We start from the raw sequence: 12,062 nt of genomic DNA on the forward strand, positions 1-12,062 counted from the left end.
AACTAATTTCAAGAAACTTAGCTGTGCACCAGAATAAAGGCCAACACTATTTAAAGGAATACAACAACAAAAATAAATAAATAAAGGAATACAACAAAATCCATCAATAAACTACCTAATCCCCAACATTCAACACAAAATTTTAGAAAAACATGCAAAGAAACAAAACTATGACTCATAATTAGGAGGAAAAAAAATCAATTAGGAACAGACCTAGAAATGACAGATAGGAAGGAATTAGCAGCATGGCCCACGTGATCTATTGCTGGTGTTGGTAGTGAAAAAAAATGCTATGTAGCATTTACAAGTCCCAGGGGGAGAACACCATGTGGATCGCAGGTCCCAGGGTTCCTGAAGTAAGGCTTGCTAACTGCAGGAGAGAATGACATACTTTTTGAAAAATAGCTTCAGGTACACTACTGGGCCCTAAGGAGAGATGTGACCATGAGACACCAAGTGATGATGTGTCCAGAAATGCCCACCTTAGCTAGGTTCTATCAGAATCACAACGTCATGAAGTTAGTAGGATCAGTAGCACTTCATGATGGATAGAAATGATCCAGGAGCACAGGCAAGCTGCATTAGCGGGTCACCCAAACTCCCACGTCATCATGGTTGCACCCATCCCCGCCTTCCCTCCCTCTGGTTATTTGGAGGACGTGTATGGTCAGCTGAAGGAAGAGAGAAAGCCTGAGTGATACTGTTGACTTGGCTTATTCTGAGGGTGCGGGTGAACAGGGACAACAGCTGTATTACACCCTCACTCAGGGGTAAGGCTAAAGGAGTTTGGAAAAAGGAAAAAGGATTGAGACAATGAATTCTGGGGAGAGAGGCATGTGGATGGACATACAGAAGCAGGCACAGAGCATGATAACCACTGCATTCCATGTTAATGCCCCCCCAGAAAGCACCCACAACTGAAGAGGCACTGAGCCACCAAGTAGACAAAATGACTAAGCCTGTTGCCGTTAGCTTTTGTTGGTGCCCACTCCAGTGCTGGCACAATGTGCACACAAGTAAAGTGGCAATGGTGTCAGAGATGGAGGCAACGCATGAACTCCCAATGACATGGACTCCCACTTACCAAGGCTAACCTAGACACTGCTAACTCTGAACGTCCAAGCTGCCAGAAATAGATACCAATGCTCAGACCCTCACGAAGATGTAAGAAGATCCCCTGGTCATTTGGAGCCAAAACCAGTGCATTAGGCCCATTCTTTCCTGGAAGGGGCAGCAATTTATTTGCACAAGGGCAGACACTTATTCTAGGTAAGCAGTTTCCTTTCCTGTTTATAGGGTCTCAATAGCAACCTAATTTAGAGACTTACAAAACCTCTGATCCACTGGCATGGGTTTGTGATCTACACATCATAACACCCAATCAGGAAGAGTTACCTATGGCCATTGGATCCACTAGTCCTCACATATGGCACCACTTAGAAGCTGCTGGTCTGGTTGGAGGCAAGACCCTACTCACGTACTAAATCAGATCCTCCATAGTGCTGTGTCCACAACAGAAGGATGCATGGCGCTGGGAAACAAAGGGTAGAAGCAAGAATGACTATACTTACTATCCCTCCCAGTGAACCACCAAGGGACATAAGACTTCCTACCCTACACCTCTAGGCTCTGCAGAGCCAGAAGTCATGGTTCTCAAAGGTGTACACCCTTCCCCTGCAATGAGCAAAGGCCCCTTGAACTTCAGTCTATTGCTATCACCTGGGAACTTTGGGCTCCTTGTGTCCAGGGTCCAGCAAGCAAGAAGAGTCACCACCTTGTCAGGGCTAACTAACCCTGGAGTGCCAGAGGAGGTAAGCCTGCTATGATATGATGTATGGAACTCAGGGCACCCACTTGGGGTACCCCTTGGGCTCCTTGCCCAGTTGGAACTGTGAATGGACAAGTGTAGCAACCCTGGTCCCAAAATGGTTTAATTCTTAGGATCTCAGAACCCTTGGGAATGATAGCTTTGTTCATACCAATTAGGAAAGCCAGGGAGACGAGGAGAGGTAGCAGCTGAAGGTAAAGGACATGGAGTAGAAGAGAGGATGATGAGTATCCAATGTGGCCCCCGACCAATGACAGAAAGGGCTATAGTTGGCCCCATCCAGATCCTTCAGAACATTTTTCTTCTCAGGAAGAGAAGTCCGTTAGAGTTCTGGAGGAGTGGCTCTCCATGTTTGTTGGGGCAAGAGGATCTAGAGGGTGCAAGGGGAGGACTGTGACAGGCTTGGAGATGTGCCACTTAGATCTGCTTTCAAGACTTTCCATCCAGCTGCAGATGGTATGGTTTGCTGACAGCCTCTAATTGTTGGCTTCATCAGGGGTCCCCTCAGCTTTTAAGCTGAGGGCATACTATTCCCAAATCAGAAAGGGTTGGTGGCCAGTCGTGTCATGAAGCAGTGGAAATTGAAGGCACGCTTTTCTCAGAGTGGACTCTTACTGAAGACCAAGCAAGGCAGTGGTAAAGGACGTAGCTGTTTCTGTCCAACCCTGTACCCTCTAGTGAGTGACCTCTCCCCAGAGTTCCTGTACATTAGGCAGATGTGTAAAGTCAGTACTGCAATCTGATAGCTCTCCCAGCCCCATCATCCTTCTTCCTTTTCCTCTTAAAGGTGTTTCAGTCCAGTAAAACCCTTGGTATTCTTAATGGTCTTGGGGCCTACTTCCCGAGGAACATAAGCCAACACAGAAATATAGGAACTCTTCTTATCAGTAGTTAAAATAAAGGCTCCGAGTTGGGAAGTGGCTTCTGCTAAGGGACAGAAAGGAAAATGAAGCCAGACCCTTCGAGAGAGGGGAATAGGGACAGAACCTAAAGGACTTGCAAGCCACAGCAAGGAGTTAGAATCCTATTCTGATTGTTATAGTCTTTGAAGGGTTTCAAGCAGTGGAGTGCTACAAATTGTTCCTAAGAGCTTCCTTTGTATGGTGAATTAAGACTAACTGAAGAGGCATAGTAAAGACAAGACCCATTGGGAAGCTTTTGCAATAGTCTGGGTAGGAGCTTATACCTGAGAGGTCCAGTGAAACCAGTGAGAAGTGACTGGATTCCTGAAACAAATTTTGGCAGTCTCGCTGACAGGACTCGAGTAGGGTTTACATGTGGGTGAAAAGGAGGCCATAAGAAGGAGCCTAGATGTGGACCTGAGCCATTGTGTAATGCTGTTAATTGATAAGGTAAGTGTGTGTGTGTTGGGGGAGAGGGTAGAAGTATGCTTTGGAGATATTAAGTTTAAAACACCTTTACTGCAGATTTTGAGTAGGCAGCAGGAATACTACTCTGGAGCTCACAGAGGAAATAAGGACAGGTGTTTAGGAGTTACCAGTGTATATATTTATTTTTAATGCTCTGGGATTAGATATAGTCAATAAGGAAGAGTGTAGCTTTAGAAGGCTAAGAACCAAGCCATGTCATATCATTCTCCTTCTTATAAAGCCTTCATTGTTTCCCAATACTACAGAACAAAACCCAAATTCCTTGAGAGGGCATACCAGGCCCTCTACATTCTTGCCGGAGACCACCTTTCCAGTCTCGTGTTTTCCTTCGTTTTTCTAGAGACACTTTAACTACATGGCTTCCTCTAAACACTTGGGCTCTGTGTCTTTGCTCATGCTATCCCCTCCATTTGGAGTGTCCTGCTTGCTGAAACCCTCCTTATCCTTAAAGACATAGTTCAGGTTCACCATCAATCCCTCCCTCATCTACCTACTCAAAAGCAATCACACCCAGGGCACCTGGATGTCTCACTCAGTAGAGCATGTGACTCTTGATCTCAAGGTTCTGAGTTCAAACCCCACATTGGGTGTAGAGATTTTTTTTTAAAAAATCTTAAAAAAAAAGCAAGGATACCTTACTCTGAGAATCTTATCCCTCAACTGCAAGTGAGTGAAAAATGACTTACTCAAGTGTGCCTGGAGGTAGACAGCCCAAGGCTGGTGCAGTGGCTTAGAGGTAATCCATGGACCAGGCTCCTTTCTCCTCTATCTTCCACAACATGTGGCTTTCAATCTATTGGTGCTGAAAGGTTGGAGGAGTACTGCTCCTCTTCCAGCCTCCCATTCAGGGAGAAATGGAAGAAAGGAAGCCATGAGGGTTGGGGCTGGCTCCTATCTCAGCAATCTTCCTGGAGATTTCCACACTACTGCTCCTGTCTCATTGGCCAAAACTGTGCCCTCTTACTACGGGGGAAACTGTGAGGTATAGTTTTGGATGGGTGCACTGCCAGCTTGAATCAATGTCAGGTGTTCCAATGGTAAAGGAGAGAACACATAGTCGAGTCCCAACAGGGTTTGCTAAGGAGCCCAAGTACTCTTTCATCTATTCTGATGTTTTACAGGATAGTTCGTGGTTTGTGTGTCTTTTTCATTAGATTTGAAGCCTCTCATCCACATTTTTTAAGATTCTTGTTTCCCTATACTTGGTGCATGCCTGTGAAAAGTTCTCACATCTCTCCATGTGCCGCATCACCTGAACTATATGTCAATGCTTTATTCAGATTTTATTCAAAAGTCCTTAGGACACTGCCCAGAGTTGTTCTTCCATATGTCCTTTTAGATGGCACCAGCCACCGTGTCTGTGATGTTCTGTCTCCTGTCTGTTGGGTCCCCACATCCCACAGGCACCTTCTGGTCTTCACTGCTGTTCTGTTTGTACCCAGCAAAGCACTCAACAGTTCTCTGAAAGGAGATCTACCTTATTATTAAAAAATGCGTGTACAAACAAAAAGAAATAAGGTTCAAATGTTTACTTTACAATTGTTTTATTCAAAGCAAACTTTAAAACCTAATATTTTTTTCTTTAAAAATGGGGATTTTAATAGCTTTATAATTAATTTTGATGTTGTTTACTTTACCTTCAACATAAATGATGTATATATTAAGTTAAAGTTTTCTGATATTCACGTACATTCTAATCTTGTTTAGGGAGCTATGAGATTTCATATTCAAAAGCCAACACCACTTTCCTAAAATTTAGAAGAAAAGATCCTTGTGCCCAATGTGGTAGATAATTGCTCCGAATGGTAAAAAGTCCTTTAGCCTTTGACCAAATATCAGATCTTCATTTCTGGTTGTGTGAAAATAAGTGTTTTGTTTTCTTCAGAGAACGGAAGAAGCCTTAATTCTTTAAATTTGTTTTTGTCTCAAAGACATGTCTAAAATGGGCATCTAAAATTGTAATGAATAATAAACTTTTTGATAATTTGGACTGTGCAGTGCAACTTTTAGATGATATTTTTATACCAAAAAAAGATGACCATTGGCAGCTGCATTGTACTAGGCCAAGAATCTCAGTATTATCCTCTCAGGTCCTTCTAATGAAGAGGACAAGACTTACTCTATTTAACCAACAAATTTAACAGGAGCCTAAGTACACGGCAGTTGAGGGGAGTGGGGGGGAAGAGGTCACAAGAATAGGACATAAAAAATAAATACTTTACACACTTTTCTCCCAAGCCTAAAAGTATTAAAATTCTAACTGGAGAAGATTAGAAGGTAATTAGCCAACTCAATTCCTTATAAAAAATATAAAAACTCACAAACCAATTAATGCAAAAAATCTTTTTAATCTAAAAACTCATTTCCCAGGGCTAATAGCCAAGCCCTGCCAATTTGTATTAGTGTTATTTGACTAACAAGAGCTATTCAGTATTTTCTTCCAAGTAAGATAATATATAATAGATTCTGATAAACCTTTCTAAATGAGGACATGATACTGTAGGCAGTTCAAGGAAAAATAGCCATACCTTTTTCTTTGGTGTAACCAAAAGGATATCCAAAAGTTAGCAAATGTTGACATTTCAAGTGATAAGAAATTGTCAAATGGAAGTTTAAACTCTGGTAAAAACAGTTGTAAAAGGAAAATCTCCACCCACAGTTCTGTAGTGCAAGTTTTCAAATTTAATTCTGAAAAATAATTTTATTGAATAAGCAGGAAACAGCTTCCAGCAGTGTATTTTATTATGTGCTCCTCGTCCTCTCCTACCCTCTCGGTATGTGCACCCCATTGTTGCTATTCTTAAAGGCTTTAGCTGCTACTCAAGGAGGAAATTCATTTAAAAAATTACCCATGTGGCTAAAAGTCAAGCTAAAAGTTGTGTGCCTGTGGCTGCATAGCAGCAGGCTCCGAGTTACGGCGTTGCCACTTCCACATGTTTGTCATTTTCACAAAAAAGAAACAAAGCCTTTTTTCCCCAGAAAAAAGTACCTGAACCAATTAGTCATTTAGCCCTTTCCCATCATTTTGGGTTAATCACAACTTGGCTCAGCTGGAAAGCACACCGGTGCCCACACCTACGTGTCCTCTGCAGCAACACCAGCAAATCGACCACCTCTTTCTTAGAAGAGATGGTTCTTGCTCTCCCTTCTTTGGGAACTAATTTCCAAAACTGTAACACTTTTAAAGCAATTACCACCTAGTCCATAAGACTCCATTACTCTACCCAGCTTAACTGTGTTTCCTTCTCCTATTTCTGTACATGCTGTTTGTATGTGTGTGTATTTTTTTAAACATAAAAAGTGTTCAAAATGCACACACACACACACACACACACACACACACACCCAGCATTTAAGGGGGGGGGGACAAAAAATCTTCCCCAGGAAGCACTTTCAGAAGTTAAGCTTCTACTTGCTTTTAAGCCACAGGTGTCAGGTGGGTCCTAAATGATGCTCCCCTTCCGCTGCAGGGCTGGCGGTGCCTGGGCCCACAGCACAGACGCTGAGTGGGATCCAGGGGCAAGGCAGGGAAGGGCACCTGTCAGGCTTTTCCTAGAGCGATGTTGTGTGTGCCTCCCTCATGTAACCTGGGAGTCACACGCTTGGCCCTAGCTCTCTTCCCTCTGAGGACCTCCACGTTGTTCTGCTCCATGTGTGCCCTCTGCGCTGACTATCCCATCAGCAGGGCCAGGACCCTGTGCCTGCAGGGGGGTGGCGGGCTCCCCGCCTAGTCCGTTCACGGAACACCCCCTGGCGGTGTCCAGGGCCCCGTGAGCCCGGCTATCTACAGGCTCCGTGGCCTCCCCTTCGCCTTCTGAGATGACAGTCATGGGACTGCTCTGGATTCGGTTCCGCATGCTGTACCTGCTGCTGGCTGCAGAAGGTGGAGTTCGACTGCGCCCGTACCGGGGGCCAGAGAAGGACAGACTCCGAGGCATCAGGCCTTCGTTCTTGGCCCACTCCTCCTGGGCCCTTCTGTTCTTGCTGGGGGAGCAGCTTGACGGGCTCTCGGGAGTATCTGGCGAAGGCTCTGACCTTGACCTCTGGAATCTAGGGTCTGTGTTCTTTAGCATCTCAGCTGCGGACATGCGGGCGCTGGTGTCCGAGCGGCTCCCCTTTTTTAGCAGCAGAGCTTTGAAGTTATCACTGCTGGTGCTGCTCTTCCGGACACTTCTCTGAATTGACCCCACTTGCTTGGGGGAAGCCAGGCTGGGGGCCGCACCGGTGGGCGTCACCGGAGGGGAGGGAGAATGATTTCGGGAGTGATCGTCATCTGAATCCTTCCGGCCCAGGACTTTCCTCTTGGATCTGAGAGGCAATAACATTAAGATAACGGTTAATTCCCAGTGGGCTGCAGCATGTCAGGCACCATCACGCTGCTTTCTGCTGCATTCTCAGGTCACCATTTATTAAGAGTTACTTTAGGGGCACCTGGGTGGCTCAGGTCATGATCCCGGGGAATGAGCTCCGTGTCATCAGGCTCCCTGCTCAGTGGGGAGTCTGCTTCTGCCTCTCCCCCCACCCCAGCTTGTGCGTGTGCGTGTGCGTGTGTGTGTGTGTGCATTCCCTCTCTCCCTCTAATAAACAAAATCTTTTTTTTTTTTTTAAAAGAGAATTACTTTAATAATTCATTGTATTATCGGGTGAGCCTCTGACCCAGCTACAGGAATTATTAACCAACAGCCATCTTTCTTCTATTCACTCTCACTGGATTATTTTGAAACAGATCTCAGACATCACATTAACTTATTTTGGTGAGGTTCACTTCAAAAGTTTGTAATAATTGCCATATTGTATCTAACTCTCCTATACTGGACTGATCCTGAGATCATTTGCCAGTGCTGGTCAGCCTTTCTGCTATTCTTTCTTCTCTTGCTTGGTTCTAGCCCTTGAACACGGCTAATAGATAAGCCAGCCCCCAGAATATCCACTATCCTGAGGCAGGCTCCCACCTCAGGTTCTAGAGGACTCTACAACCCTGCACTTAGTCATTCTAGAGTTTGACATAAAACCAGTCTTCCTTGGCGCTTACGGGATCTTATATCAGCTCCTCCAAATCCAGTTTTCCAGAAAACAAGAGTGAACCTTCCATACCACATGCAGTTGCTGGACTTCAGAAAACCTCCAATTGATCAAGAGATTCTGAGGAATGTGGGTGGACTGTGAAAGAGGAGGGGCCTTTAAGGAAAGTAAAATGTTTTCTGAATGTGTTTCTTGTCCTCATTCTGTTCCATGTGTTTTGTACTGAGAATGGCTCAGAGGTAATAAAGCAGATGAGCCACGGGGCCCCTTGCCGGTCTCTTCATGATAACAACTCAATCTGCATGGAATCTCTCTGCTGAGTGCAGGTGCTCTAAGGAAACTCGGTACATTTAATAAAATAAAGACATGGGTATATCTCTGTTTGCTATAAAATTCTAAATATGCAGTAGGGAAGGGTAAAGAGGATGCTATGGTATATACAGATACAATACAAAGAACTGAATTTGAGCATTACCAACTTCTAGCTGTGTAACCCTGGGCAAGCTACTCATCTATGCTGCAACATAGCTTTCACACTTGCAAAATAGGGGTGAGAATACTAACTTCACAGGTTTGTGAGGATTCAATGAGATAAACCACCTCTGTACACAGACCTGGGTTAAATTCCACACTAAGCTTCCTTGCTCTGTGACCTTGGGCAAGTTAAAGTTTCTGATCCAATTTCCTAGCTGGAAAGGGAAATAACAGTAGAGAGCTCATAGTTTATCAATAAAGATGAATGCAAATAACAGCCATAACGTGTCAGGCATGGAGGATGTGCTTAATAAAACTTTGAGTGTCATTTAGGGAAATATAATTCTTCCTTCCGGGCTTCAGTGCTATTTTGACCTGGCCTGCACAGCAAGGCACGGGGGAGAGGTGGGGTGCGGGGAAGGGCCCCTGATGGCTGCCCTGCTCTGGCGCCTAATTTTTTGTTTGGTTTTTGAAAGGTGAGGGTGCGCTGAGACAGCCTTTAACTGTGGATTTCGAATTAAGAGAGGAGATGGGAATTTATAAGTTTTGTTGTTTCTCAAGAGCAACTGCCCCCCAAAATGAGAATTAAATGTAAACATTATGAATTCTCTGAATATACGTATGTATATATGGGTATACACACACACACATACTCTGTGTGTGTATTTCTAAAGAAAATGGCTATAAAAAGTGCTCAAACAGTTAACACTAGCCTGAAAACTAATTACTTCAATAAATATAAAAATTTCACACCTCAACTGGTGTTCTACATTTTCCATCTGGCTTTAAATCTGAAGTGAATTAATTTGCATTATAAAATTTGAAGGCTGTGGTTCAGTTTAGATACTCTTTCTTTTAAATTACTAGCTTAGGTGCCGGAGAATATAAAATAAAATAAAGCCCTAAAAATCACAGCCTTCAGATGGATTTTGTTATGTCTGCTAATACATTATTGATGCTAAAACAAAAATTAGCAGGTGTCCTTACTCTCTTTGCAATCCATACCCTACTTGGCCTTTATTTCTATCATGTGTACACAGAATATAGTAATAATAATAATAATAATAATAATAATAATAATAATATAGACTGGCTGATTTCCACATCTGCAGTAGATAAAATTCACTAGTAGGAGGAACCACAGATTTTTCAGTGCCTTAAGAAGGTTGCCAAAGTAAAATAGGGCATATTTTTCAGAAAAGCACTTAGTAACTTGACCCCATGACAACTGGGCTCCTCACTGAGACCAAGTATTTAGTACACAGAGCAACTAGCAATGCATCTTCTCTCTGGACTGCTACTATAAATATGCCTACTTGTTTAACAACCCAGTGTGTTCCAAACTAAATGAAAAACGTGACGTCTTGGAAGAATTTCCTAATAGTTGAATTCCAATTGGTTTCATTTAATTCTGAAAACTATTTATTGAGTGCTTATTATGTGTCTAGCATGGTTAGAGTTAGAAACATCTGTGTAAACTTCTAGAAATGCCACTAAAGTTGGTTTCAAAGGATGTAGCATTTTTCCTTTTACTCTTTTGAGAAATAATTTCATAAGCAGCCGCCTTCTTATTTCTAATATAATCAAAGAAACCAGCCAATGTTCAAGAGGCAATCTTTAGGGTCTTTTAGGATATTATAGCAATATTAGAGTCAAGAGGTGAAGAACAAAATTCTTGACAAACACCTAATTCCCCATCTTGGTTCCTCCTTCCATTCCCCAACCCCACGTTAGATATTTATATGCTCCATGGGAGATTTCAAATCAGGACAGCCCTATGTTTTTCATCTCACGCTACCGTCTTTTCAGTTAGATTCCAAGAATTGGGAAAAGAGTCCTGACACAAGGTTATTAACATAGATAATCAAATGATTTTATAGGGTTCTTTGTTTCAGGAAGGAAAAAAGGGATCTCGAGTCAACGTAGTAGAAGGTGTTGGCAACATAAGGACATTCATAAGAATTATCTAAAAATACTGTGGTAAAGAAGTCGAGAAGGAAGCATAGGGTTTATATAGTAGCATTGTGGTTGAAAGTCCTTGTACATATACAATCTCATCTATTCTTACAATGACACTGTTATGACTACGCAGCTGTTTACAACCAGAAAGAAGGCAATATATATAGTTTTCACGTTAAATCATATTCACTCTCTGAGGTAACCACAGGTAAAAAATGTTCAGGCAGTTATTTTGAAAAATGTATCCTACATTTTTTTAAAACCCAACAATTTCTGATGCCAGTAGATGGCACTAATGGTCTAGACTACTCAAAAACAAATTTCATTCCTTCCACTCCTGCTTTGAAAAGATTGTACTCTTGTATTGAAACACTTGAAGTAGCCAGAGAAAACTGCATTAGAAAAATCCTGATATATCCTGATATTTTAAAAATATATTAATAATAATAATAATAATAATAATAAAAACGCCCTGAGGTAAAGAGGTCCCCAAGAGCTTGTCTGCGCATCTTACGTCCACAAAACACAGTGTTGCTCATCCTGGCCTGGATCATCGGTTGCTCTAATCCAGTTCTTGTAAATACTCTGTCATATGACTGACACGTTGCATTTCTTGCCAGCAAGTGTATTGCTGAGCAGAAGGCGCCGCATCGAGTCTCCGTCCCTCCCTCCCCCCAACATCACCATAAAAATCAGTGGGACAAAGTAAACCAGAAACAGGGCATCAGAGGAAATAAAAATAGAGAAACACACTCAAAAAATAAATAATTGAGTTAATGGGTGACAGAAAAAAATCCAAGGAGGGCAAATTGAGAAAGCATTTAGAAAGGCAGACTCGTGAAGATGATCAAAATTAAGGAGAAGGGGTTCGGGGTACCTGTGAATAGCTGCAAAAAGGTCTTCTGTGGTCCGGGGTCTACTGGGGGTCATCACCTCATCACTCCCTTCTTCCCTGCGGAAGTCACAGGCCTCCGAGGAAGAGCCGGCTGCGTCAGGCTCTGGCAGCCCAGCTAGAGGGAAGCAAGCAGACAAACACAGGACGCGCTAGTGACTTGAATTTGTCTTCCCAGGCTTCCCAAAATGCTGTCCCTGCCGTTCCTGATCATGTAAGAGCCACAGGACAGGCAGGCAGTCGGGTCCGTAGTTTGATCTTTTTATTTTGATAACGACAGCCAAAGCTCCTTCTTTTCTGTTGAAGTCTAGAACTCCTACTGAGTCTCTCTTAAATCTTGCTGGAACGTTTCTCTGTAGCTCTCCAGAAGGGAGGTTACTCACTGCTATTTAATACCCCGTCTGCCGCAGACCACCCTACCCCTCTATTATCTGACATTCAGTAAGCAAGATCCCTAGATCTAGGGGTTTTTTTTTGTTTGTTTGTTTGTTTTAAT

General features: G+C 43.0%; 1 protein-coding gene across 4 annotated transcripts in view; it reads right to left on the reverse strand.

Annotated features, from left to right (window-relative positions):
• Positions 1-4,485: 4,485 nt before the first annotated feature.
• Positions 4,486-12,062, reverse strand: part of NHSL1 (NHS like 1) — a 132,723-nt gene continuing 125,146 nt past the window's right edge. For all 4 annotated transcript variants that reach the window (XM_055324650.1, XM_055324652.1, XM_055324651.1 and 1 more), the window contains 2 exons: positions 11,552-11,684; positions 4,486-7,527 (listed from right to left, as the gene is read on the reverse strand). In XM_055324650.1, coding sequence (XP_055180625.1) covers positions 6,828-7,527; positions 11,552-11,684 — 833 coding nt within the window. In that variant the 3' untranslated portion in view covers positions 4,486-6,827. The remainder of the gene's footprint in view (positions 7,528-11,551; positions 11,685-12,062) is intronic.

The sequence above is a fragment of the Nyctereutes procyonoides genome, unplaced genomic scaffold, assembly GCF_905146905.1.
Source record: "Nyctereutes procyonoides isolate TBG_1078 unplaced genomic scaffold, NYPRO_anot_genome, whole genome shotgun sequence".
NCBI lineage: Eukaryota > Metazoa > Chordata > Mammalia > Carnivora > Canidae > Nyctereutes > Nyctereutes procyonoides.